The 25,950-nt window shown below is 41.6% G+C and overlaps 1 protein-coding gene across 2 annotated transcripts in view; it reads right to left on the bottom strand.

Annotated features, from left to right (window-relative positions):
• NKAIN2 (sodium/potassium transporting ATPase interacting 2) overlaps nt 1–25,058 on the bottom strand; it is a 967,202-nt gene extending 942,144 nt beyond the window's left edge. For both annotated transcript variants that reach the window (XM_055309568.1, XM_055309569.1), the window contains exon 1: nt 24,960–25,058. In XM_055309568.1, the coding sequence (XP_055165543.1) occupies nt 24,960–25,013 (54 nt within the window). In that variant the 5' untranslated portion in view covers nt 25,014–25,058. The remainder of the gene's footprint in view (nt 1–24,959) is intronic.
• Nucleotides 25,059–25,950: the final 892 nt, after the last annotated feature.

The following is a 25,950-nucleotide window of genomic DNA, read 5'->3' as shown; positions in this document are numbered from 1 at the left end:
TAACTATATTTGGTTTGCTAATAAGATAATAAGGAAACAAGATCTTGGTGAAATTATACCACCCTTCTGTGCCCTCATAATCTCAACTGTAAAATGAGAGTTGGTCTGAATGAAATTCACATATAATCAGATCTAACATCACATTAATTAGCAATGTAAGATTCAACCATTTCTCAAATAGGTTTACATTTATTAAAAAGGATAAAAAACTAACTCAGAGTTGTCCAATTATTGACACTGAGAATAGCTACCCCACACACTTGCCAGAAAGTGCAGATTAAATAGTTTGGATATGGTGCCAGACACACGGGAGGCACTCCACTGGGGTGAGTCCCCTGTCCTTCCCAAGCCTTTCCCATAGGCATATCTAAGGATGAAATGCCACTGAATTGTGGGAATATTTAACTTCCTCAGGGATGTTGCCTTGTTTTAGATTTCCCCATATCTTGAAAATTGCCAAGCACACCTCTGAGGAATCACCATATATTTAGGACATAGGGGTGATAAAGGGATCCTCGGAATATGCTGAACTTGACTGTCAGGACCCAAAGATTTTGGATGGAACATGTCTAACTCATCCTCCAGATTACCCATTCTGTGCCTCACAGCACGTCTTCCACGGCTGTGCTAGAAAGACAACAGAAATTACAGTAACAAAACAAACATCTGCTGCTTCTTAAGCAAGAACAGCGGGCATACGCCAGGGTGGGGGGGTGGGTCCTTTCTGGGTGCCACGGCATTCTGCCCCAGTGTGGTCTTCTCAGAAACTTCTCCCAACGTTTAAAGATAATATGCACGGAATGAATTTGGTCCCTGTTCAATATTTTATTTTTTTAAGATTATTTATTTATTTATTTATTTATTTATTTATTTATTTATTTATTTATTCGAGAGAGAGAGACAGAGAGAGAGAGGCAGAGACACAGGCAGAGGGAGAAGCAGGCTCCATGCAGAGAGCCGGACGTGGGACTCGATCCCTGGTCTTCAGGATCATGCCCTGGGCTGAAGGTGGCGCTAAACCACTGAGCCACCTGGGCTGCCCCCTGTTCAATATTTTAAAATACAATAAAGCTTTTCAAATGGTTAGTAATTTAAACTTGGAAAAGAAAACTTTACTTCCAGTAACAACTCCATTACATCTTCACAATTTACAACGTATGAGCCTGCTGTCTTGTGAGGTTTTGAAAGCCTAATTCTATAGCCCAAAATGTTTTAATAGACAACAATGCTGGCTTTTGTTTTCTCTTCCTTTATCCTCACCTTCTCAGTTTAGATTAACATTTGCCCTTTCAAAATATGGAATACCTTGAAAAGCATTTTTTAGATAGTTCCAGTTTTCACTATGTTAATCGTAATACTATCTCACTTAAAAAAAATGCTCAAGTGCAAATACCTGTCTTAAGGGGTACATATAGTCAATCATTTCACATATTCCACATTCCTCTAAATCAGATTTGTTGAAAAGATCTGAAGTGCAAAGCAATTAACACGCAGTTATTGGATCTACTGGGCAACCTGGTCATTGTGACTGGCTGGTACTAACTTCACTTATAACCAAATCTATCAAGATAGTTTAATTTTATTGTCTGTTGCTTTTCTTTTAATAATCTGGTACATCCATAAGTGAGAAATGTTCCAGAAAAAGCCTAAATTAAGCAAATGAATAAAAGCTGCAAAGTTATCCCAGAGTTGTTCTGGAGCAAAGTCGACATCTGGGACAGGAAATCCGTTTGTTCAATTTGCAGGATCTCTTGCCAAGATTATTAACACTCCTCAACACCAAGCATCTAACCAGTTCTATTCAAAACAACATTTAGGGGATTCTCAACTGGTTGTATTTTTATCCTTCACATTTCTCCTGGCCAATTTAGAGGCAAAAGCTGACAAATCTCTCCTTCCCTTGCGGTCTTTTATTGTGGATCTGTTGATACCGAGAGTGGCCGTGCTGAGATGTCTTCTCTCAGCGGTGTGCTCCTTCTTTTCAGGCCGAAGACACCATATAATGGGATCACCCCACTAAATCCACGCATTTCAGGGGATACTGAATGTTCTCCTAGAGCACTAAAAGCAGTCATCTATTTTTAAATGCAGAAATTAATGTCATACAAAATAGTGTCTATCGGCAAACCACAGCAGTTCTTAATCACTTTTAATCTAAATCTTCCAGAAAAGTGCTTTGACTGATTTGAGTTACCATTTTAATGGTACTTATTCCATCTCTTGAAATGAGATGGGCTGCTGTTTGAAAACACGTATCATTCTGAATGCTGCGGGAGCATTTCTGTCATTGTTTTTAAAGCAAAGGAAACTGTTAAACACACGCAGTGGGAGATTTTGATAGATGGCAAGATAAGGTGTTTTCACTTGACCAAAGTTACTGAATTATACAACAAACTCAGTGTAAGTGATTTTCAAAACAAATTCAACGTGAAATTTTGCTCTAGGGCAGTGGAATATGCCCATTTTAACCCACCCTGAATACACTAATCATCTCTGAAATGGTATGTGAGAAAAAAAAAGATTATCCATTGTTAACAAGGAGAATGGTATGCAATAGCTGGCAGATTCGGAGCGGGGTGATTCAGCATTCTTTCAGGGTTAGGATATTACACTGGACCTATTTTTGTGTCAAAATAGGTGCCAATATGATGGTGTACCTTGAAAACAGAATTTTAGAGAAAGCTAATCAATAAACTAGTATCCATAATCCACTCTAGGCTAGAAACGCTTTTTTGAATATAATTGCTCTTCCCAGATAATAGTTGCCCATCTCTTTAAAACTCAGTTTTGTTTTGCATTAATGACTGGAAATCTTTCAAAAAGTACATCATGTACTTCCCTGATTTCTGAAACAGAGAATACTGAACCCAACTTTTCATTCAGGCAGAAAAGAAGAAAGGCAGCCAGCCTGCTGTCCCGACTCCAAATCAGGAGATCTAGTCCTGAAACTCAAACCCTTCACTTGCTAACTGGGTTATGGGACAGCAACCTTTAAACTTTAAGCTACTTCGAGCTCCTAATAATAATGTCCTTCAAAACCAAGTCAGGTAAATAGAGACTGAGTGCATCCTCCCTCCAAAATGTCCCCAAACTGCTACACTTTTTAATTCTTGTACTTGCTGGACTTATCCTCTGTCCCTTTAGGACGTTGCTATCTAATTAATTTTTCTTGCCATCAGTACACCTACCACAAAGCTCTTTCACCTGGCCCTTCAAATGGTCTGCTGTGGTTTACATCACATCATCGTGCTCATGTATGTTCGTTTCGATCTAAGAAGAGACAATCCTAGCAAAGGCCTATGGTTCACACTTACTTGTAGGGAGCATGGGCTTTAATGACCATGAAAGGCCCCCAATCTGGTCTCAGCCCGTACTTTCTAATTAGGTTCTTTCCAGCTCATCTTTTAACTCAGGCAAGAGACTCCACAGGCAAAGCATCCTGTGATGGGAACGGAAACTACCCACTCAAGCAACAGGGATTGCCCCAAGGCAACGACCTGACTCCCCTTGACTGACCCCAAGACAATGAGCGACCCGACCTTTACTGCCAGCTTCAAGCACCGGCTGACTTTTGTGGCACATTTCCTTACATGATCCTACAAGTACTTTCAGCGCTTTGGAGATGTTAGTCTGCTGTCTTCCCACTGCTGGCCTTGCTGAAATACCTTCCTTTTCACCCCCCCACCCCCCAACTATCGTCTCTCTGCCTTGGGATTTTGTCAGTGGCAAGTGGCCACCCCTGGTCTGTTTGGGAGCCCTAGGGCCAGGGGCCTTGCATTCTTGGGCCTCAGTTACAACTCTGAACTGCCTGGATGCTCAGAGGCCTCTGAGGGCCTTTTCAGGATCCTAACTACGCACTGTATTACTATATAGATTTACGAATATCGAAAAGGTCAAAAGTGCTTCCTAAATGTAAAAATAAGTACTTTCAGCTTTGTACAGAAAATTCTATCAGTAACAGAGAAATTGTCAAAGGTCATGCGGTTAATGGCAAATCCAGAACTAAACCCCAAGGATCCTACCTCCCAGTTCAGCATTTTTTAACTCCTTGAAATAGTCTACATATTTTGCCTTCTTTTCCTCACTACTACTTTCTCCCTAAATCCCTCATGTTGATTTTCCCCATTCTAATTAAATGTCTTTGTCAAAAATTCCCTGAGTTTTGAACCCAAATGCTTGCCCAACCCTCCTCCTAGGCTTTTGTCTTCAGGGTTTTTTCCCCTTCCGGGTACTTCTCTCTGCCCTCAGTGTCATCCTTCGATGACACATGGCCTGTCCTTGTCCAGCTACTCCAAGTTCGCCTTTTCTTTCTCTTCAGCAATTCCTCTTCCCCTTCTCATCCCATTGGTGGCATTTCTGAAAACACGTCCCCAGTCCTCGTCTTGCTTCATTGGTCAGAAAAGAGTCAAGTCTCAGTTAACCTCTAAATAAATTCTGCAACTGCCTTGTAGACTTTTCCATCATTCTACTTCTGTCATTTCAAGTGCAAAAAAAGTCAAAACAAGCTCCTATTCATTTTCATTTCAAGGGTTCCCTCTCCTAATTTGATAACCTTCCAAAAGTGATTCCCCAAATCCAGAGAATTTTAACCCTGTACCCTCTCAACTACCTCCGCAATTACTTTTTTCTTTAAAAAAAAAAAAAAAAAGACTATTTATTTATTCATTAGAGACACACAGAGAGAGGCAGAGACACAGGCAGAGGGAGATGCAGGCTCCCTGCAGGTAACCTGATGCAGGACTCGATCCCAGGACCCCGGGAACACGCCCTGGGCTGAAGGCAGACACTCAACCACTGAGCCACCCAAGGGTCCTTCAGCAATTACTTTCTTAAAGATCCTCTGATAACAGTTTTTTTACCCTCTATCTTTGCTCTTTCCACATGATAGAAGCCAGCACCAAGTTTCCATTTCTTCATTTCTGAACTGAAGATATTGTTGTAGCAACAGAGGTACTGTTATATCAAAAGTATTTTATAAAGAAAACAGGTTTTGGTGCTTGTTATCCACATTTTTGATGTAGCTACTATCCTAGGCTCTCATTATCTTAAATCCAGATATTTCCTATTACAGGAGCCTTGTTGTCTGGAGCCTTCCCGCATGTGAATTGGTACTATATTTTCTACCTCTATTGCCTTAAACGTTGCTCTGAACATGTCATTACATAATAAAGAAACTATCCTGGCTGTATGTCACTTATCCCATAAAATTTTGAATCTTCTGTCAGATTTCAAAACTTTTCATAATGACAAAAGTTACATTTATTGAGTGTTTAGCAGGTCTCCATGACTAGTCTAAGCATTTTACATGTATAAATTATTTTAACCTTTCCAACTGCTCTATAAAGTAATACGATTATCATCCTCGTTGTACAGATTAAAAAAGTAAGGCCCAGAGAGCTTATTTGGGCAAGGTAACAAAAACTATAGAGTCATCATTTGAGAATTTGATTCCAGCAGCTAAGCTCTTAAAAACTACATTGTATTTTAATATCTGTAATCTTAACCAACTCTATCCGTCCGCAACCCCCACTACGTCCACATCAATACATCAACCTAAGTGGGAGAGAGGTGTCTCAGATCTACGCAGCCTCACACTTCCCTTTTTAACTCTGCTGGTAACTCCTCTAAACTTTATCCATGCTTCAACACTCAACTAGACTTACCACACCAATGAATCTTCCCTAAGATAGTCTGTTCGTTCTGGAATTGCTAACCAGACAGAAAGCTTCATAGCATCATCTTCTCTCCTTAGATTTGGGTTCAGGACATGCTACCCCAAATATGGCACCTTGGCATATTCAATAATTTAAGCTGAAAGAGTTTGAGAAAATGGCAGAAACAGGGTCATTCCGACCTTCCTCTCTCTCTTCTCCCCTGAAACAGGTCAGAAAACCCTCACCTGATGCTTCCCCAAGACTCCCCAGTTTACTACACTTACCTCATACTCAACCCATCATATTTTTACATGACTGTCCACCCTTCATCAAATGTCGCATAAACATACTCAGGTCTAACTCTGTCTTTGAGGCTTTGTTTCCTAATGAAGACTCCTGTGTTGTGTAAAATGTGTATTTAATTAATTTGTAGGCTTTTTCTCCTATTAATCTGTCTTTGGCAGTTTAACCTTCAGATCCAGGAAGGGTCCCTGAAGGGTGTAGGACAACTTTTTCCTCCCCTATTCTATAATACCAAGCTCTGTAGAAGTCCCATTGTATGTAATCAATCAATATTTATCGACCAACTGATTTCTCATCTCCAAAATGTAGAACTCCAATGGCAAAAGTTAAAGAATAGCAAAGAGAGAATTAGGCCTTCAGAAATGCTCAAAGCTAGAAAGAAGAGATCAGGACACAACAGAGGCATAAAAATGAGTTGCTAGAAGCCTGGGAGTAATTTTTTTTCACAGCTCTCCCCCTTGCAAAGAATTATAACATTTGTGTAAATCACTTGCCTGGATATGGTAAATTATCTCATTAAATGCAGTAACGGGGCAAATTAATACTTCCCAAGCAATATTTTTTTTAATTCCATGTAAGGTTCTGAGTCCATTTATCTTGAGTATTTTATTTCAATCATGTATTTTTCACTCTTAAAAAAAAACGATCATCGACATAAGAAAGGCAGAAAAGGAAAAGTATTCAAATTCAATTAACTCCGCATAATAACGGAGTTCTGTTTTCTCTAGTATTCGGCCCTTTTACTCTTACCAGCTTTATGAAAAATATTTAGAATCTTAATCAGATTCTAAAATCAGTTTATCCATACACACACACACACACACACACATATATATATACACATATATATACACACACACGCATGCATATATGCAAGGGTAAAACAGACCTCGTAAGAAAACAATATTGTTTTTTAACTTGATGGGTCCCTAATCCTCACACAACCCCACCCCTGGCCCCAGCTCTGCCTCTGTCTGTCGCCTTCCACACACCCACAGTAGGCCCAAGCTATAAGCCTCTCTTACAGTATGGAGAAAAATAACGGGCTTTTGTTCCCCAATGGAATTTTCACTCACATAGACTGCTAACAGTGCTGGGTGTGTGAGGTAATGGTACAGGGTCTCTATCTATATATACTCTGCAGCTGCACAGCTTTGTGATTTCCAGCTCTCTGAGTATAATGCAAAGTCAAATGCCAGATCAAAAAATAAATTTTAGAGCCAGCATGATCAAATCAAGGGACAATGATTTCCCTTTGCACCATCCATCTGAGCAGCATCTTACATTAACATTAGTACTATCAGCACCTGGCCTGAACCAGCTGCTCTCATCTTCCCAGCTAAAAATACGATGCCTGATCTAAAAAAGGGAGGGACAATATGAAGGAGCCATGTTTCATTAAAGTGTTGTTTCAATTTCTCAATGAAAAGAAAAACTGGTGACATCTACCTATGATAACAGTATTGTCTACAGAAATGCTTCACTCCAACCCTTTCAGGTCAGTGTTCCTTATTTGCTTTGGAAGTGTTAATATATATAATGATCCAGTGATATGTGATTGGCTGGCATGTACTATTGCTCATTAAAAACAGAAGCAATGGCCCAAAAAAATTCCTGAGCACTGTTGTTTGTGTGTAAACCATCAGCGACATTTTTTTCTTTGGCTGCTTTCTTTTTGAGGCCAAACCATTGTGAAACAGCTAGAATGTTTTTCCCTCTATGGCTTATGATATATTCATTCTAAGTGCATCTTGAGTGAAGCCTAAAGGTGAAATTTTAATTTGACATGTATTATTTAAGTCTCTTACAGATGAATGGGTATAATATTCTAACTTTTAAAAATGATGTAGGTAACATCACCCTATAGGCTTAAGACAACACAAAAATTGTTGAGGGGATACTGACACATAGCAAAGGGGTAGTAACAATATCCCAATTAATTTCAAAGCAAGTACCAAATTTTTTTTAAAATTTTTTAAAAATCCAATTCAGCTATAAGATGCATAAATAAATCTACCTCTGGTCAAGAGAGGTGATTCACACTCATGCTCTACTCAATGGCTGTCATGGAGAGATTCTGGTTTGGCACGGCCACCTGAATGCTGGCGTGATTTATTCAGCTGCAAAGCATGTAGATGGTCAACATGGGAAGATGGAGGGAACATCTATGTCCCACGGTGCTTATTTAGCTGTTGTCACATAAATGAGAAATGCTCTACAAACGTGTGTCTGATCAAGACAACTCAGAATACAGACAGCTTACTCTTAAAATTTCAACAGAAATTAAAAGTTCCTTTCTATCCCTTTTATTTCACTGTGTAGAAATAAGCTCTTATAAAAAAATTATTTGTACAAAACTTCATTTACTAGTATCTGCAGAGAAATACTGAGTTGATTTCAGCTACCTATGATTAATTACTCAATTGCTAGATATCCACAGACCCATGTGTCTTTTGTGTTGGCCACATTTTTTTTTTGTGCTTCTTTTAAGACTTTCTGCTTAGTCGAGTGGGTGGCCCATAATAGATATTTAATAAAATGTTTTGAAGGTTTTTGCTTTTTGGTTTTGTTGTTGTTGTTGTTGTTGTTGTTGTTGTTGTTGTTTGGGGGGGGCGGGGGATACAGTACTGCTCTCAGCATATTAGGCATATAAAAACAGTAATGAGAAATTAACTCCAGACTATTCAGGACTTAAATGTGACACCCCAGTTAGAGAATCTTACATTTAGAAAATACATAGAATCTTTTATCTACTTTTTTTTTTCCCCAAAAGAAGATATATTTAAGTGTCAGGTAATCATCTGAAATCCTATTAGACTATTCTTTCTCTTTCTGCTCTTCGGACAAAGTACTATTTGAGCTTAAAAAAAAATAAGGCATAACGTCAATGAGGAAACTGTTTTATTTCAATCAGTAGTGTTGGTCATGCCTTCCAGCTTTCCATTGTGCACTCATATTCTAGTCCAAGAGTTAATCTGGGGGCTGGCACAGATTTCTCCATTTTAAAGCTAACTCACTGGTGTCCCTTTAATGTCTCTACTGTTAGTACATCCTAAATAATTACCCCGCTGGTATGGAGCATCTCTGAAGGCATGTCCAGAACATAGCTTTCCATTGCATTGCTTTAATTGAGTGCTGTTCTTCTTCGTTTCCACTTTTCTTTAAATTAGCAAGTAAGACTGGGAATCCTCCAGACTCAGCTCAGTCTGTATTTTCTAATTAGATGATTGGAAAACTTTAATTAATAAGATGACCCCGGCATAAAAATCAGGTCATACTGTTAAGCACTTATAGCTTACAAATTTTAGCAAGCGCTGACTTTTGCAAATCAGCCAACTTTGTTAGTTCTCAACAATCCTTTAATTAGGCTAGACAGGAAGTAGCATGCACTAATGTGTGTCCTGGCTGAATTCCAGTGGGGATAATTGCAATCCGCCTACCTATACTTGCACTGGTTCCATCCGAATACAGTAGTCTTCTCCATTCTCTGTCTCTGCATTGAGCTTCATGAAGGTTCCTGCTTTTCACTCCATGCCCTGAGGACATCCAGTTAACAAGACCTGCTGAAAACCTAGCACATCCGGAAGAACAATGTGCTAAGAAGAGCAGAGTGTATTCTAAGAAAACCCACTTCCCTCTTCTTCCATACATCCACCACACCTAAGTCAATTCCTCTGAACAGTATCATTTTTATTCTCCCCTTTGCTCCCACCATGTACCCACTGCACTCATTACACACAGGCACACACACACGCCACACACCTAAACTTTCAGAGGACCCAGTTACATCTTTAGAAGCTTGCACATAAGGGCAATTGAGAAAGCATCATATGCATCTTGGTTCTAAGTTTATTAAGGTGTTCGTGTTGGTCTTATTCCTGCCTCTATTATTGCTATCTTGTCCTGTACCGTATTAAAGAAAAACTGCATGAGGTGACATATTAATTTAGCTCTCTACAAATAGGAAGATGGAAAAGTACCTTCTAGTCTGGATCTCCCAGAAAAAGCCAATTTTCTAAATGCAAGATTTAATCACAAAATCTTCAAGCTAAAAGGACCTTCAAGAAGTCATGTAATTTACTCTCCTACCCCCAGGCATGCAAATCAGAGTCCACCAAAAGACTAAGGTACCAAAAGAAATCAACTTGGGCCAAGAGGAATTATATAGTCTAAGATAGGATAATTTAAAAGATTAATCTCTGCTGCCTTCCCATACTTTTTTAAGCAATAACTGGGCCTTCTAGTGACTCAGGATATCAAATATTAAAATGCTGTTGAATATTCTTGGGTTTGGGAGAATCACCTAAGGAATATTAATAGCTTAAGTATTTTTTTTAATTCAAGTTCCTGAATGGCACGGGTTATAATTTATGTGGGTGTGTCTGTGCATTTCCATAAGAGTGAGGGAATGTTTCCAAATTCTTTAGAGCCTTAAAAAAGGTTTACTTTTTAATTTACAGTCATAGTAACTCTTACCCGAATATTTTATTAAATTTAAAACTTACAATCTGACCCAAAACTTCATGTCTCACTCTTCATATAAACGATTACATGTCTATCTCTTCATTAATACTTATTCTGTACCTGAAATCATTCTTAATTAAGACATTTCGAGAAGAACTATATACTACGTGCATATTTTAGCAGGCTATCAGAGTTGGGAGAGGACAAATGCAAAGTGTCAAATATTCATGGACAGTCCTTACAGGCACCAAAGAAAAGATGACATTCACTGGCTCTTAGATAACATCCACCCGGTACAAACTGAAAGGAGCAAGACAGCCAAGAAGGCAAAGGCTTGGCTGAGCACATAATTGACCATAAAAAGCAGCTTTCAAATGAATCTACAATCGACACTGCCTCACCAGTAGCTATTCCCACAAATGCTAACTCAGTGTATATCTCTACCTAGCTCCCGGTTCCTACTGTATATCTCCCAGTCCCTAACACACATCTCAACCTACCTCCCAATCTCCTTTATCTCTCCTCCTGCTTCTCTGCATGCCTCCAAAGCTGCTCACCCACTGGCCTGCTCTCATGTGATACCTGCTTAGAAACAAGAAAAATCATCTAGAAAGTTTCCAAAATGTCTAGATGAATAGGCTGCTTCGCTGAGGGTCAAGGGGCTAGGGAAGGGAGTGCTGGTGCTGACTTTTAATAGAGCCCCCAGTGACTGTGACCCATGGCCACGGTGCACAGGGCACGACCCTCACAGGTATACAACGGCCGAGCTCAAAGCTTCTCTTCCCTTCACCCATATTTCCACTGTTCTCTGGACAATTCCAAATTCCATCAGTATGAAGAAAACCTGCTGTTATTGTTAAGTGAGCTTTCTAGGGCTTTGCTCTAGCTCAGTGGATCTCAGCAAGAGGGCTATTTTGTAATTTGGCACCGTCTAAAGACATTTTTGGTTGTCACAACCTGGAGTATGCTACTGGCATCCAATGTGTAGAGACCAGGGATGCTGCTAAACGTCATGTGATGCACAGGACAGCCCCACATGACAAAGAAGCATCCCGTCCCAAATGACAATACTGCTGAAGCTGAGACAGTACCTTACCTGAGACCTACTGTTCCCTTCCTTCATCTTTCCACTCACATACTCTTTAAACATTTCCATTCCTCCTAATTCTTCCTCCTGACCCCCACTCACCATCCTTCTTTTCCAGCTCCAATTGTCAGATCAAACCATACTCTCCCCAAATTCTCACAATTACCTCCAATCCCTGCAACGCTCTTGTTCTTTCCTGACTGTGTTCCTCTCCGTCCCTAACTGTTGACCATCTTTAATAAAGCCAAAATGTACAGTGATGGTTCTTTTCACAGTTGGGCCTCATGGCCTCTCATCTTTCTCAGCAACTAGACCCTCCACCAACTTGGTGGCCAATCAAGGGGCTCCGCATGCCCCAGGCAGCGCTCCTCTCCAAGACCTAAACCCCTCTGTGTATTGTATTGTCTCATCATACCACTAACTAACACAACCACCTTTCCTGTCATCCCCCTTCTGCTGAACTGGCCTCCTATCCTCGAACATCCGCAATGGTGCTCTAGTTACCTAACTGCCCCTTTCATTCTGGCACCCTATTCATGGCCACCAGTCCTACATACATCAAGACAACCAAAGCCTCAGTTTTGTTCAATCAAAGACCAAGGAAACTTCCACTTTCTGCTTTTCCATTCCAGCTCTTAGAAAGTTGGGGAATGATGGAAAAGTAATGGGCTCCCCTACAAATGCATGGAACCCACTTTTAAATAAGGCCTCTGATGAAATTAAGCACTTATTTAATTAATTTATTGCTGCTTTCCCTCACATTCCCCATAGAGCTTGCTCCAAACCTCAGGCTTTCACCCTCATGTCATGTTGCTTCTTATTCTACTATGAGGAATGGTGTCATTCACCTGGAAAATTGACATCTCTAGAAATGCATATCCTATAAAGTTTAAACTCCCTCCAAAGGTGCTCTAGTCCATCTGCCAACTGCAGCCCTACCCATTTCATTCTGTTTCACCCCCCAACTCTTCCTACTTGCCAGTAAACTTGACTCTTCATTGTCCCCCACACACACTCTTTCATTCTCACCTTTGTTCTTTATTTATTTATTTATTTATTTATTTATTTATTTATTTAATTTATTTATTTATTTATTTTTAGTGAGCTCTGTGTGGGGCCAATGCAGGGCTGGAACTCATGACCCTGAGATCAAGAGTTGCATGCCCAAACAACTGAGCCAGTCAGGCACCCCCTAACTACCATTTCTTCCTTCTGGGATTCTCCTTTCTCCAGTTTTTAGTTGTAGAAGTCGACCTATCATATGCCAGCATGATGAGCCTAGGAAGACATAAGTGATTACCTCCCCCAAGTCCCCTTATTACTTCACTCTTACTTTTCTTACAGTTCTTATTATTCCGTATCATTCTGTAGGTATCCAAGCATATCACTTAACCTCCTAGATAAAGGCCTAGTTTGCTTACACTATCCAACTCAACTCTGCATCTTTTACCTTCCATAACACTCACACAAAGGCACTCTCAAAGAGCCTATATTATCTTTACAATATATTTTAAATAACGCATGTTAAATATATTTATAGAATCTCTTAAAATGTCTTGCAAATTCAAAGTAACTGAATTAAATTTGTCAATAAATAGAATATCTTGATGAAATGTTAGACGAAAAAAAAAAGAAACGGAAAAATTTATCAGCAGGTTTCACCCCAATTTCATGTATTGGGTTGAGACATTTGTGAACCCCCACAAATTATATGGGTATTTTTCTGATGAGAAAGTTCGTAACTTTTAGCAGATTCTCAAAAGAGCCCATCAGGCATTTAAAAAAAAAAAAGTCAAAAAGTACTGCTCTGGAGATGTGAACTATAAAGACAGGATTCACTTCATTATTTACATTCTGACCTAAGAGAGCCTTTAAATAATGTTCTATCAATCACAGTAAGTAAAGCTAGATAATACAAATTTGAAAGATATGAATTCACAGTTTTCAAAGATGGCCCAGTTTACATCAACATTTACTTTCACCAACACTGATCTTATTTATAGTAGCTTGAAATGTGATCTTCGGTTCATGACAGAGAACGGCAGAGCATTTTTAAGTGCTACCACATTAAGCAAGTACTATGGCTTCGTAAATAAATAAATAAGGATCATGTTGCAACCTAAACTGATCTTCAATTATTACAAACACTAAATATTAGATCAACCCATGACAGAAACACAGCTTGACGTTCCTTTCAGCTAGACCATACCCTAACTGCCAAAAGGACAGAAACATACACTTAAGTTACTCAGCACATGTCAGTATGCTATTCATGGGTGGACATTTCATAAATCCTTCTTGATGAAGCTGATTTAGTAGTTACTTCATTTCCTCCCACTGTTCATTCATTTATTTTGAAACAATAACTGGAACACAGCAGTGCAGGCTAGTAATCAACTCTAGGTTGATTCCTGGAGTTGCACTGGGTCTTCTTCTCCCAAGACCCAAGGGCAGGGCCCCAGGCATAGGTGGTCCTCCACCTCGGACAATCTGACAATCATGGGTCCAACTACTGCTGCATTCAAACTACATCAGAAAGACTTTCAGGGAGATGTATTTTTGTAAAAGAAAGCTATTTTTACGTCACAGAATTAACTTTTCAGCCAAAAAGTTAACGCCCCTCCTGTAAACTGTGATCACTGCCTCTGACTCAACAATTTTGCTAATACTCCTCATCCATGTATTACTATTAAAGTTCAACATGTGACATTTTTATTCACATTATGAAAGATTAAATTTTAAAATAAGCCTATATTCAACAGAACTATTTTGCATGTCAAGTCTGCCTTACTGGTATACAAATCTCAAAAAAAAAAAATGCATTAGGTTTTATTTCTCCTTACTTATAGGAAAAGCTAACATTTCAGGCTGCTGTGGTACTTAATATAACCCTGGAGTCAAAGTAAGTGCAATCACGTAGCAATCATCACTATCTCATTCCTGTGAAAAGAAAGTGAAAACCAACAGGTTTCCCTTAAGAATTAAAGTAAGAGAGGCATATAATTAAAGGTCACTAAACACTGTTATTACAAGATTTACATTTACTAAATGTAAATTGAACTTATGCCACTTGCCTGGTTTCTAGGACAGCTTTTTTTGAACAGCAACAAATCTACTCCAAGACAGTCTATAAAATGGTAAAACGGGAGAGCAGTGTCCCCTATAAGAGCCTGTGGAATTTCCCAAGAACATTATAGATAAAACCAGAAATATGTTCCTGAGAAAACTCATTAGTGAATTTGCAGTCATCTTCACAGGCTTTAAAAATGCATATATCATTTTAAGTAGAGAAGTATTACTTGCCTTTTAACTGCTAGACATTCAGGATCCAGCCACCTCTCCCCTACATCTCTCTACTTCCCCAGCCCCATCCTTTAGAAGAAAGAAGAAAACTTTCAATACCAAGCCAAAAGAAAAGCAAAACTCAGGTTCATAAATGCTATTGAAGAGCCATAATTTAACTAACATCCTCTGACTGAATAAAATGGAGCTACATTTTATGAAAGATGGGCAAAAATTAAACTTCATTAATCCTTTATTGATAAGGGTAAGAAATACATAACCCTAGACACAGCACCAATATTGTAGAGAATCACCAAGTTAGAGCAAGCTTTATTTTTTAAAATCCTCTTATTTACTTAAGTAATCTCTACACCCAATCGGGACTCGAACTCACACCCGGAGATCAAGAGTCCTGTGCTGTTCCGACTGAGCCAGTCCATCAGAACTGGCTTATTTAACTGTATTTAACGCCAAGCAAAGCTTTATTTAAAAAGGCAGAAGGGGGTGGGGGGAAGACCCAGAGCTCTTTACATACCACTTGTGCATTATCAAACCCACAGATGCTTCTAAAGTCTTCAAATATGTAGCTCGCTCACTGCCCCCAATAACTGGCGTTAAACACATCCCCAGATCCTGATCTCACCTCTACAGCTCAGAGAAATCAAATGGAACAAATGGGCAGCGCCTAGATTCATCAACTCATATAGGTCAGCTATTCCCTAAATTTACAGATTGAGAGAGCAAGGTCAGGATCTGGGCATCCACAGGATGAATCATGACCCCCAGGAGCAAGCTGCCTCCCACCACCTGCAGGTGCCATAACAAAGGAAGTACTCAATGCCAAGGCAAGTCAACAGAGCCCTTCGCCAGGGGCCCATGAACACGGAAAAATGCAGGCTGTAATGGCCTCCATGGGGCCTGTAAAAGTCTTCCCCACGTTTTGTTTCCCAGTGACATCAGAGACTGTCCTTTAAAAAAAATAAAATAAATAATAATAATAATAATAATAATAGTATAGATAGTAGTAGTCTAGGAGATCTGCCTTGTATACCCCCAGGCCTAGAAGCCCACATAGAGGAGTCTCATATGAATCCCCGACCACTGAACCTTGTAGACATAACACTGACCCATCTATCATCTGACTCATGGCTGTCAGTTAAAACATTTGAAACACCTCCTTATTCTGTTGTGCAGTTAGCATCATACACATGCGTACAAAGACTTCTGTTAGCAGAAGAGATCTGATTCCTCCATTCCCATCTAAGACCCATTTGTTTCCAAAGAACACAACATTGTTAGGGCTTTTAAATGTGTTACTGTTTTAGAGTGTGTGCACTGATTAGGAAACAAAAGTCAGTACAAGAACTCCTTACCACCAGCCCTGCAAAGACAGACATTTAGGGGCCGATGCTGGAAAGGCAGGCTTGGTTTCAGATGTAGGATACAGGCCCTGCTCCTCACCCATGGCTTTAAAAAAAAATTCTTCCGCAGATGCCCTCCCTCAGGTGTTCTAAATTTCCAAGTATCTTCAGAAGCCTATTGCAACATCCCTCCTTCTTCATAACACCAGTAATGAGACCTGACTGAATTTCAAGGTTAAGGGGTGTGATTTTAGTGGCTGAGACATCATTTCACAAAACTCAAGGAAATACATGAAAAACTGGCCAAGTGTGTGAAAACGAGGTCCCCTTCATTGATTTTAATTACGTGATGGTAATATTTGATATTCTTAGACATCTTTATGTATTGCTATTTGCTAAATACCTCTTTAGTAGCTTAAGAGTGTCCATATTGAATTTTCGGCCCTTCAATATTGTTTAGATAATAATTCAATATTATTAACTTTGGACGGCACCATTAGCCAAGAGTAATAATTCGCTAAAAAGTGTTACTGAGAATGCTGGTTCCATGGAAGATTAATAGGGGCTCTCAGGAAAAGAGGTCCTTGGTTGGCTGCAAGCACTTTATAAGTATTTGTGGAGTTAAATGGAATTAAGCAGCAGTTTCTCTGGTGTAGGACTTCTAGGGGCCAGTAGGATGTATTGTGACCCTTCGGGGGCAGGAGAGAGGCTGAAAAGCCTGTAGCATCCCACAACTTATTTAACCTCAGAGCTCCTGTACTACAGGGCATTTTGCAGAACTCGTGCCCATGGAACACAGTTTTAGAAATACCAGTCCAGAAACGAACGAGGGGTGGTGGAAGGGGAGGTGGGTGGGGGGTGGGGGTGACTGGGTGACGGGCACTGAGGGGGGCACTTGATGGGATGAGCACTGAGTGTTATTCTATATGGTGGCAAATTGAACCCCAACAAAAAATAAATTTATAAAAAATTAAAAATTAAAATTAAAATTAAAAGAAATACCAGTCCAAAGGACTGTACTAACCAATTCGTAAAATGCAATCCTTAATGAATACTTCAAGTAGGTGTATTAGACACCGAAGCGTAACGCTTGACCTATTTCACCTACCTGCACCCAGGAGTATCATCCTATGTACACAGTCCCCCAAAATGACAAGTGGGTGAAGAAAAAAACTGTTCCTACAAGAAATTAGTTGTTACAACTAAAGTCATTGTCCAAGTGATATACAAACAGCCCATACCCACCCCTCCTGTGACTGGATAAGCAGTTCTGGAAGATTAAACTATTCATACTTACAAAGGTTGTCTAGATATCACAAGTCTGGGAAGCTCCTTTCACATCCGGGAAGCTCTTCAATACATAAACTTTGAGCCCATTTTCTCCCCAGATGCTCCTAAGCATCTTGTAGGGGAAACGGATGAGGAATTATTTGCCTCTCTTTTTTAAATGATGAAATGACAATCAGTCACTTAGTTGGGCAGACGGGGTGTAGAAAAATCTGCCCTCTGGCTTAGTTGAGTGCTTTCTCAGCATAGCCCCACCTCTCCCTCTGTCGCCCACGGTTGTGCTTGGCAGTGAGAAGCTATTCCAGAAATTCATAGTGAGGGGCTAGGCTAGCAAAGAGAGACAGCTGAAGGAACCAATTCGGCTCCAGCATGACAGGCAGGGAGCGAACCCACTAGAAGCACAGAATCACTTGCACATGGCCTGCGTCTCTATTCGCTGCAAAGACTCAAGTGCTGGAGAAAGACCTTCCATTCCCCCTTATTTAAACTTCTGAATAAGACTAAGCTAAAGTCCTAAATAGACACAGTTGGTCCTGAAGGAGTTTGTGTTCGCATAAATAAAAGGCCAAAGGAAGAATGAGCTAATTTTCTACTTAGGTTGAAAATTTTCAAAAACAAGGTTCACGTATTCGGGTAACACCCTAAGTGAAGACATATTCTTTGGGCCAGTGGTTCTCAAAGTGTGGTCCCTAACCAGCGGCAAACTGTGTCCCCCCGGGGAACTCACTGGAAGAGCAAATTCCAGGTCCAGGACCTCGCTGAGACCTACTGAATCAGAAGCCCTGGAGTCCGTTGATTTGTGTGGGGAGCGCCCTGCAAGTGATTCCGATGCACCGTCAAGACCCAGAAGTGCTCTAGAATACTCAATGCACATTTCAAACAACCTATTACTCGAAGTCATCCCCAACCACAATAATTTTAACTAATAGTCTTACCAATAACTCATCTTGATGGATTTAGGACTGGGACGTGCTTAAAAAAAAAAAAAACAAGAGGCAAATAATAACATCATGCTGCATAAGCAATTCATCAGAAATTGGTTTTAAAAAAAAATGGGAATTTGAGAAAAACAAATACATTCTGACTTCCCATAGAATCTTTCTAAAACATACATATCAAAGCGTGCAAGCCCATCCCATGTGCTGATTTCTCAATAAGTGGCCGGACACAGATAGTAGCTGTGACACTCCTCCCCACCCTTCAGCAATGACAGAAACACAACATCATTATGAGGGATCACCTCTCCAAGGGAGAACTGCAAGTGTGTTTTGCAATATTAATGCACACTTGAAATCTAGTGGGAACAGCGAGGCAAGATGACTGTGCAGGGAACAGTGTCTGCTTGTAGCGCACACCTCACCCACCAGCAGCCCCCTGCTGTGGCACCCCTGGGTCCCCCCAGGCCGGCCAGGTCTGGACAGAAGCCTGGCACCAACACCCCCCACACACCCCACGCCTGCTTAGTCTCGTGTTGATTTCTGGGCCCACGAGGAATCAGAAGGGAGATTTTGCCTTTGTGAGTCAAAGAAACATGAGCTACAACACTGTTTTATGACACATGGAAGGGATTCAGTGAAGCTCAGTCTGGCTTAGAGTGGGGCAGAGGGGGGGTGAGGGCAAGCTCTGTCACTCACTGAGAGAAGGACTTCAGAAAGTTGCTTAAACTTTCAGAGTCTCCACTTTCTCCCCTGTAAAGTGAGGATATTAGTATCTATCGCCCATCTTGTAGGATTATTGGAATCGGTGAAAAAACATGATTAGCATTTAGCCCAGAACAAGCTTCCAGTAAATACTGACAGCTCTCATCATTATAAGTATTTTACAAAGCTAGACGTCTAAAGCACAATAAATTATAAAAGCACAAAATTTGTTTCTAAGTACACACAAGAGTCAGTTTATTGTAACTTTTCAAGTAAAGTTTCTACAAGGATCAAAGTTAGCATGTGATCCGTGATTAATTCAAAGGTAAAAATTATCAGAAGTCACCTTATTTCCATTCTGGGTTGAAAAAAAAAAAAAAGAAAGAAAGCCTATAGATTCCATCAGACTTACTGTTAGAAATATTTTTATTCATTAGACCCAGGGCCTGTTTTAGAGTTTAAGCCTAAAAAGAAAAGCACTGCATTCAGGAAGATGAAGCAAGTAATTCCTTTAAATAGTAAGAACTTGCAAATTTAAATATACCTAAAATGGTAAAAAGAAAAGAAACCCAGTTTATAAATTTCATTTTCCACTTTAACATGTAGAAAGGGAAAAAAAAAAAACACATAATTTTACCTTATTTCTTTCCAGTGTTTAAATATCCTTCATTTTCTTGGAGTTGGTAGGAACAAAAGTTTCATACACTTTTGTTTTCATTCCATATGTAGAAATTATCTAAGTGTTGACACAAGATTTGTTTCTATCCTTCTTAGAGGGGAAAAAGGAACCTTAGATGTATTGTATCTCGATAGACCATGTATTTTATTATTTTGAAAATAAACAATAATCAAGTTTCTCTGGGGGAAAATGACGGCTAAAATTGGAAGAGTTCATGTAATCGGTGAAAAAATGGACTAGAAAGGAAATAGAAATATTTCTCATGCATACGTTTGATTCCTGAGAGTTGAGTGTGGTAAATCCTGGAAACAGAAAATTATCCATTATTAGCGATACTTGTTTCAAAACTACTTTTTGGAAAAATTACACTGAGCTGCTTGAAATTCCACCAAATAACATAACTGAAGTATATCCTTTGAAATTTTGGCCATTAGTTGTATTTTTACAAATACATACAATGCAACTGATGCCATAATTCTAATATTTTTATTTCCAGTATAAATCTAGGAGGGTTAAAATGTGCCTCTGTCTCAGATTTTATTTTTCTCAAGCCAGAATGCACAAAAAAAGCACCAGAACCAGAAATAAAGACTGATTTCAAAGGAGTCTCTGGCTGCCATTCTAAAATTCTTGATTGGGCAAGGAGAGAATTTGACCCCAAAATAAAGCAGGATCACAGGGAAAAGGAAGTGGCAATGCCTATTCACATTTCTGGGCCACTGCCCACTAATGGGGCCCATGCCAGAGAGGAGTCTGGCATTCTGCACACGGCATGCTGCCCATCCAAGCCTCTACTGGAGAAAGCAGGGGAAAAGCTCTGCACAGATTGGTTCTTTGAAACTTTGGGTATATGGGAAAAAAAAAAAAAAGGAGCTGTGCCACTTGGCTCGTGAACCAAGAAAGAGAGCTGGACAGGGGAAGGAGTTTCTGTATCTTCCTTGGTAAATGTTTAGAGCAGAGCAGTACTGAATTTACAATGAAAGGACAGGTCTAAAAAAATGTGCACACATACCCACAAGACAATGTTGGGATGCAAAAGGAGAAAACATCTGAAAAGAATAAAGTTATTTTACAACTTAGCACACCCAGCATACTTTTGCACCGTAAGCCTCTGAAATACCATGTGAAAATTGTTAGTCTTCTCCATGAGTTAGACTGGGTCATGATCACAAGATTTTACTATCAGTGGCATAGGAAACTAAAATTTTAAATTGTCCGGGTAGGGAGGTTTTGTGGCAGGTAGATTTCTAAACTTCTGAAGGACTTTCAAACATGTCAAAAGGAAAATCGTAAGATTCCACGGGCAGTTTTCAAGTCACTTCACATCCTGATTTAATTACAAAAAAAAAAAAAAAAGTGATGATACTTCATGTAACTATGAACACTGTACAAACATCACAGACATCACTGAAATACTCCATAATTATAACAAGATTGCTTTTATTTAGTCCATCTACACACTCATGGCCTTCTTTTCTAAAAAAATGTGTCCCTCTGAAGATGCTTAGTGCTTCTACCTGTGCAGTAGAAGGTAACTGGTCATTCTTGAGTAAGTTTCAAATGTGCTTTTTCGTGGGAACTAACACAATCCTTAGCTGCTCCTGCTCCAAGTTAGCAATATTTCAGAAAGCACATGGTAGGAATGGCACCCTCAAGCATTACTCTGGACATAAATCTCTACTTTCAAAAGTTTATGGCACATACACTATGTTCCATAGAAGAATCTGATGCACACAAAAGGGGGGGGGGCATGTTTAATTTTCTTACTTGAAAACAAAGCCTTCTTTTCAAACCAAAATAAGTTATGTTTTTTCCACAGTATAGCTAAGTGATTTTCACTGAGAATTATCTGAGTGATTTTTGCAATATTCAAATAAAGTACTGAGTCAACCAAACACTGAAGAACAAAAAGCAAAAATAATAAAGTAAAACAACAGAGAGGTCATCTCAAGCTGCTGAGTTGTAAATAAGCTAGATTGGTCTTGTCCTGTGCCACTATATCCAACACTGCACATGCAGTGATGAGTTTTGTTACTATCTGAAATCTTCAGGTCCTGAGCATTAGGGACAGCAATGATAAAAAGAAAATTACCTTCTTGAGATTAAGAGCTTAAACTTTGGATCGTGCACATATAACAAATCTGTTCCCAGAGATCACACCCCTTTTTTCATAGCAATCATCCTAAAATCTGAAGTCGGAATAACCATACATCTCAAAGATTTTAATTTATGATATACAGCTGCAGATACTTTTTCATAAGATGGAAGTTTTGCATTGGGTCTCTTTGGTATGAAATTCTGAATTCCTGTCTCATAAACTGACTTTTAAAAGAATGTATGTTTATCCACACTTGTAATCTGCCAAATGTTAAACTAAACACACATTTAATATAATTAAAGCACATTTAATATAATTAAAGGCAAAGATGTCGAATCCTGACAGGTAAATTTTTCTGGAGCGTTTGTCTCTGTCCCTCACCTGTTAAAAGATCACACACTGCGTCTGCTCTGATAATAACCTGATGAATGAGGTTCTCGTCGCCACTGTACCAACAGCTACCCCATCCTCCACAAAGGTCAGCTGCAAGCTGGCCTAAACATAACTATTCCTTTAAGTCTAATTAACACAGAGATATTCTACTTACGGAATTGGAAATAAATGTTTCCAGAAACTTCAAGTTACTTAATAAAGGAATTTTACAAAGTTGCTGTCCTAGCCTACCTCTGGCTTCCATTCATTTTAATAGATCTAAGATTTATCAGTACAACATGCCCAAACGTCACAAAAACACACACTGAACACTCCAGAAGTAAACAAAAGTGGGTGAACCTCTGTGTCAATCAACGGTACCTGAGCCATAAGTTACTCTGGAAACACCCCTACGTATAAAAACCACTTCTACTCATAATAGCTGATAGATACAAAAAGTTTCTAAAGATCTATCAAGAGCAAAGGAAAACATATCCATCCCCCTATTTTATGTGTCTGTGTGCAGTGCTCTGCAATTATTAGTTTGCAAAGGAATTATTTTATTAAAATTAAATACTCTACTTCTAAGACGTAACAATTCCAGATCTCTGAGGTCCTTTAAATGTGATCATTTAGCCTTATCAAAGCAATGAATGTTCCTCGTCCTTTGTTTTTTGTTCTGCATCTGCATTAGCATGGCTGCTAATTATATTAGCCTGGTGGCACATAAAGTCGGAATGGGAAAAAAAAAAATCACATGATTGTTATAGAACATCCTTAAGATTCAAATGGAGACTTGCTTAGGCTGAACATTCCTGTATCACAACTGCCTCTGTTTTGTTAGAGAACTTCGCTTTGATTCAGAATTTCTGTTCCATAAGGGATGGAGCACTTCTCCGATACACACCATCGCATATGTGCACACACACATGAACAAAACACACACAGAGAAATCTTGAGCCTTATCGTGCCGCTTTGTATATTTAGCTTATTTGTATACTTAGGTTTCTCCAAAATTGCTAAGTTCTTGAGAAGTTTGTGTTCATCACACAAAATGCCACATAGATCTAATGCCTACACAACCGCCACCATAAAGCCCTACTGCGCTAAATGACTTAAAGTTAAATCACATTTTAAAATTTTCAAACTGAAAATAGCATGAGAATACTTACCCACCCACTCATTCTCACAGTTTTATGCTTTTACACAGTGAATCAGCAAATGTGTTCTTTTCTGAATCATATATGAACATAGGAATGTTTAAAAAAAAAAAAAAGAACACTTATACAATTGGGCTTACTTGGCCTAACCACTGGTTTAACAAAGTAAACTCTCCCATTGTTCGGGTTAGCTTTCTCCTCAGCAGTCAAAGTCCTTTACTGCACAACTTAAGCGTGTAGCAAAAAAGAAAGAAACTGCTTTACACATCACTGCAAAAATATTACATTCTTAAAACTGTATTTACAGTTCCACCTTCTTTTTCTTACAACCAAGTGCCAAGGTGGGAAAGCCTAAGTAATTCACAGATCCACCTAGGCTTCTTGAGATAACTTTCCTGGGGAAGAAAAAGCACCCCAAGACAATATGCAACCAAAAAGCACGGGCTTCAGCTAAATAGTAAGCAAAACAACAACAACAACAAACACTCTTGGGGATCAAGACAACTGATGAACAATGAGGACCACCTAAGGAATTCTTCTATCAGTTTCAACAGCAAATCCTTGCTCTTCTGAACACTTTCCTGGTGGGGGTCTCGGCAATCCCCTTCGGTCTGGGGGTCCTTTCAGCCTTTATGAAACGGGGGTGGCTTTGCAGATTAATTCATACTCTCCAAGGAACGCTATTTGCCAGCAGGAGGGAGCGAGCACTCCCTAACCTCAAATTAACCACTTGGAGTGGTACATGCCTCACCTCTGAACTACCCCCCAGCCTCTCCTATTGCCCTTAGAGCATTTAAATTCAGAGACCTGACGTGTTCCATTACTGGCTCCCTGCCTCTTTGCAAACACACAGCATTCCTCAAAAAGTACATGGGGTTCTCCATCCTATAGGATCAGAGACAACGTTATCTATTTCAGGAGCAGTTACATACATCGTGGAGGAAGATAATAATGCTTTCCTTTAGTTCAGTGTATTTGTGATTTAAAGGCCACCGGTTCGGTTCACGGCAGTGGCGTTACCGAGCCCGTCCGAGTTATTTCCCTTCAATCTACACACTTTTACAACTCAGCGTGGCCGCTGGGTCGGGCTGCTGTGGAGACACCACCTGCCCTGCGCAGTGGTCTTGCGAGGGCGTTAGATGGATAAGGGAATTATCTTCCTTGAAACATCACACACGGCAACGGAGGAAAAGGTACGGCCAGGGGGTTAGCCGGCGGGAGGAAAGTCAAAAATTCCGAGTCTCTTCCAACACCTGTGCAGTAGACCGTCTGCGGCAAGCACGCGGTTACAGGAGCAGGAATGCAGACCGTGCAGGCACGAGAGACCCGAGCTCAGGAGATCCCAGACAAGTTTAACCCGCACCTGCCAAACTGTGTTGGGCGGAGCGGAAACGGGGGGGGGGGTCCCGCACCCCGCGCCCGTCCCCGCGGTCCTGGGCAGCACGGCCGCTACCTGTGTCACCTGCCCTCCGGTATTTGCCCTCCCAGCGCGGCCGGCGGCGGAGCCTCCCGTGCAGGGCTCCCGGGGCCCGGAGGCGCGCCGCCCGAGGGGAGGACCCGAGTGTCACTTACCAGTTGCATGCCACAGATGAAGATGAGCGTGCACCTGCCGCTGCAATAACCCATGGTTTCCGAGACCCCTGCCGCCGCCGCACTGTCCCACGGCGGCCACCGTCGAGCCCCCACTGTATCCAATCAGATCGCGGGGAAGGGCAGGCGCACCTGCCGGGGGCTCGGGGGCTCCGGGCCGCCGCCGCCGCCGCCGCCGCCGCCGCCGCCGCCGCCGCCGCCGCCGCTGCTGCTGCCGCTGCTGCCCGCGTCCTGGGGGGGGACAGGCATTAGGACCTGCAGGCGCGGCGGCGGCGGCGGCGGCGGCAGCTCCAGCTCCAGCTCCGGCTCCAGCCGCGCCCGCCGCACCTCCGTCCGCCCGCTCGCTGCACGCGCCGCGCCGCGCCCGGGCCCGCAGGGGCAGCAGCCGCAGCCTCGGAGCGCCGCCGCGCCCACGGGCATCTGGCCGCCCAGGGGCGCCCCCGCCGCTCCCCGCGCCCGCTCGCCCCGCGCGCTCGGCGGCGGCTCCGGGGGCGGCAGGAGCGCGCGCCCCCTCCCCTCCCCCCCCGCCCCTCCCCCCTCCTCCCCTCCCCCGCCCCTCCCGCCGCTGCTCGGCGCCGGGGCTCCGCGCTCCCTCCCGCTGCGAGACGCCGGGGCCGCCGCGCGCCCCTCCCCGCGCCCGCGGAGCCGCTCCCGACACCGAAACTTCTGGCCGGGCTGCCGCCGAGGGCGCAGGGGGGCGCGGGGGGGCGCAGGGGGACGCGGGGGGCGCGGGTCCCGCTCCTGCAGCCGAGCCCGAGGCGCCCGCGCGCGTGTGCGCAGCCGGGGGTCCGCGGGGAAGGGATGGAGACGGGGGTTGGAGACGCGCCGCTGGGGGGGGGGCGGCGGTGCAGCGGCGCCGTCCCGGCCGCTCGGGGAGCCCCGGGGGGTGACGCGGGCGGGCACGGGGATGCTGCCGGGGACTCGGGGACCCCCGCGGGCGGCCGCGCGGCTGCTTCCCACTGTTTCCGCGCCA

Source organism: Nyctereutes procyonoides, unplaced genomic scaffold (assembly GCF_905146905.1).
Source record: "Nyctereutes procyonoides isolate TBG_1078 unplaced genomic scaffold, NYPRO_anot_genome, whole genome shotgun sequence".
In the NCBI taxonomy this organism is placed as follows: domain Eukaryota; kingdom Metazoa; phylum Chordata; class Mammalia; order Carnivora; family Canidae; genus Nyctereutes; species Nyctereutes procyonoides.
Note: the sequence above shows the minus strand (reverse complement) of the source record. Positions and strands in the feature narration are given on the sequence as shown.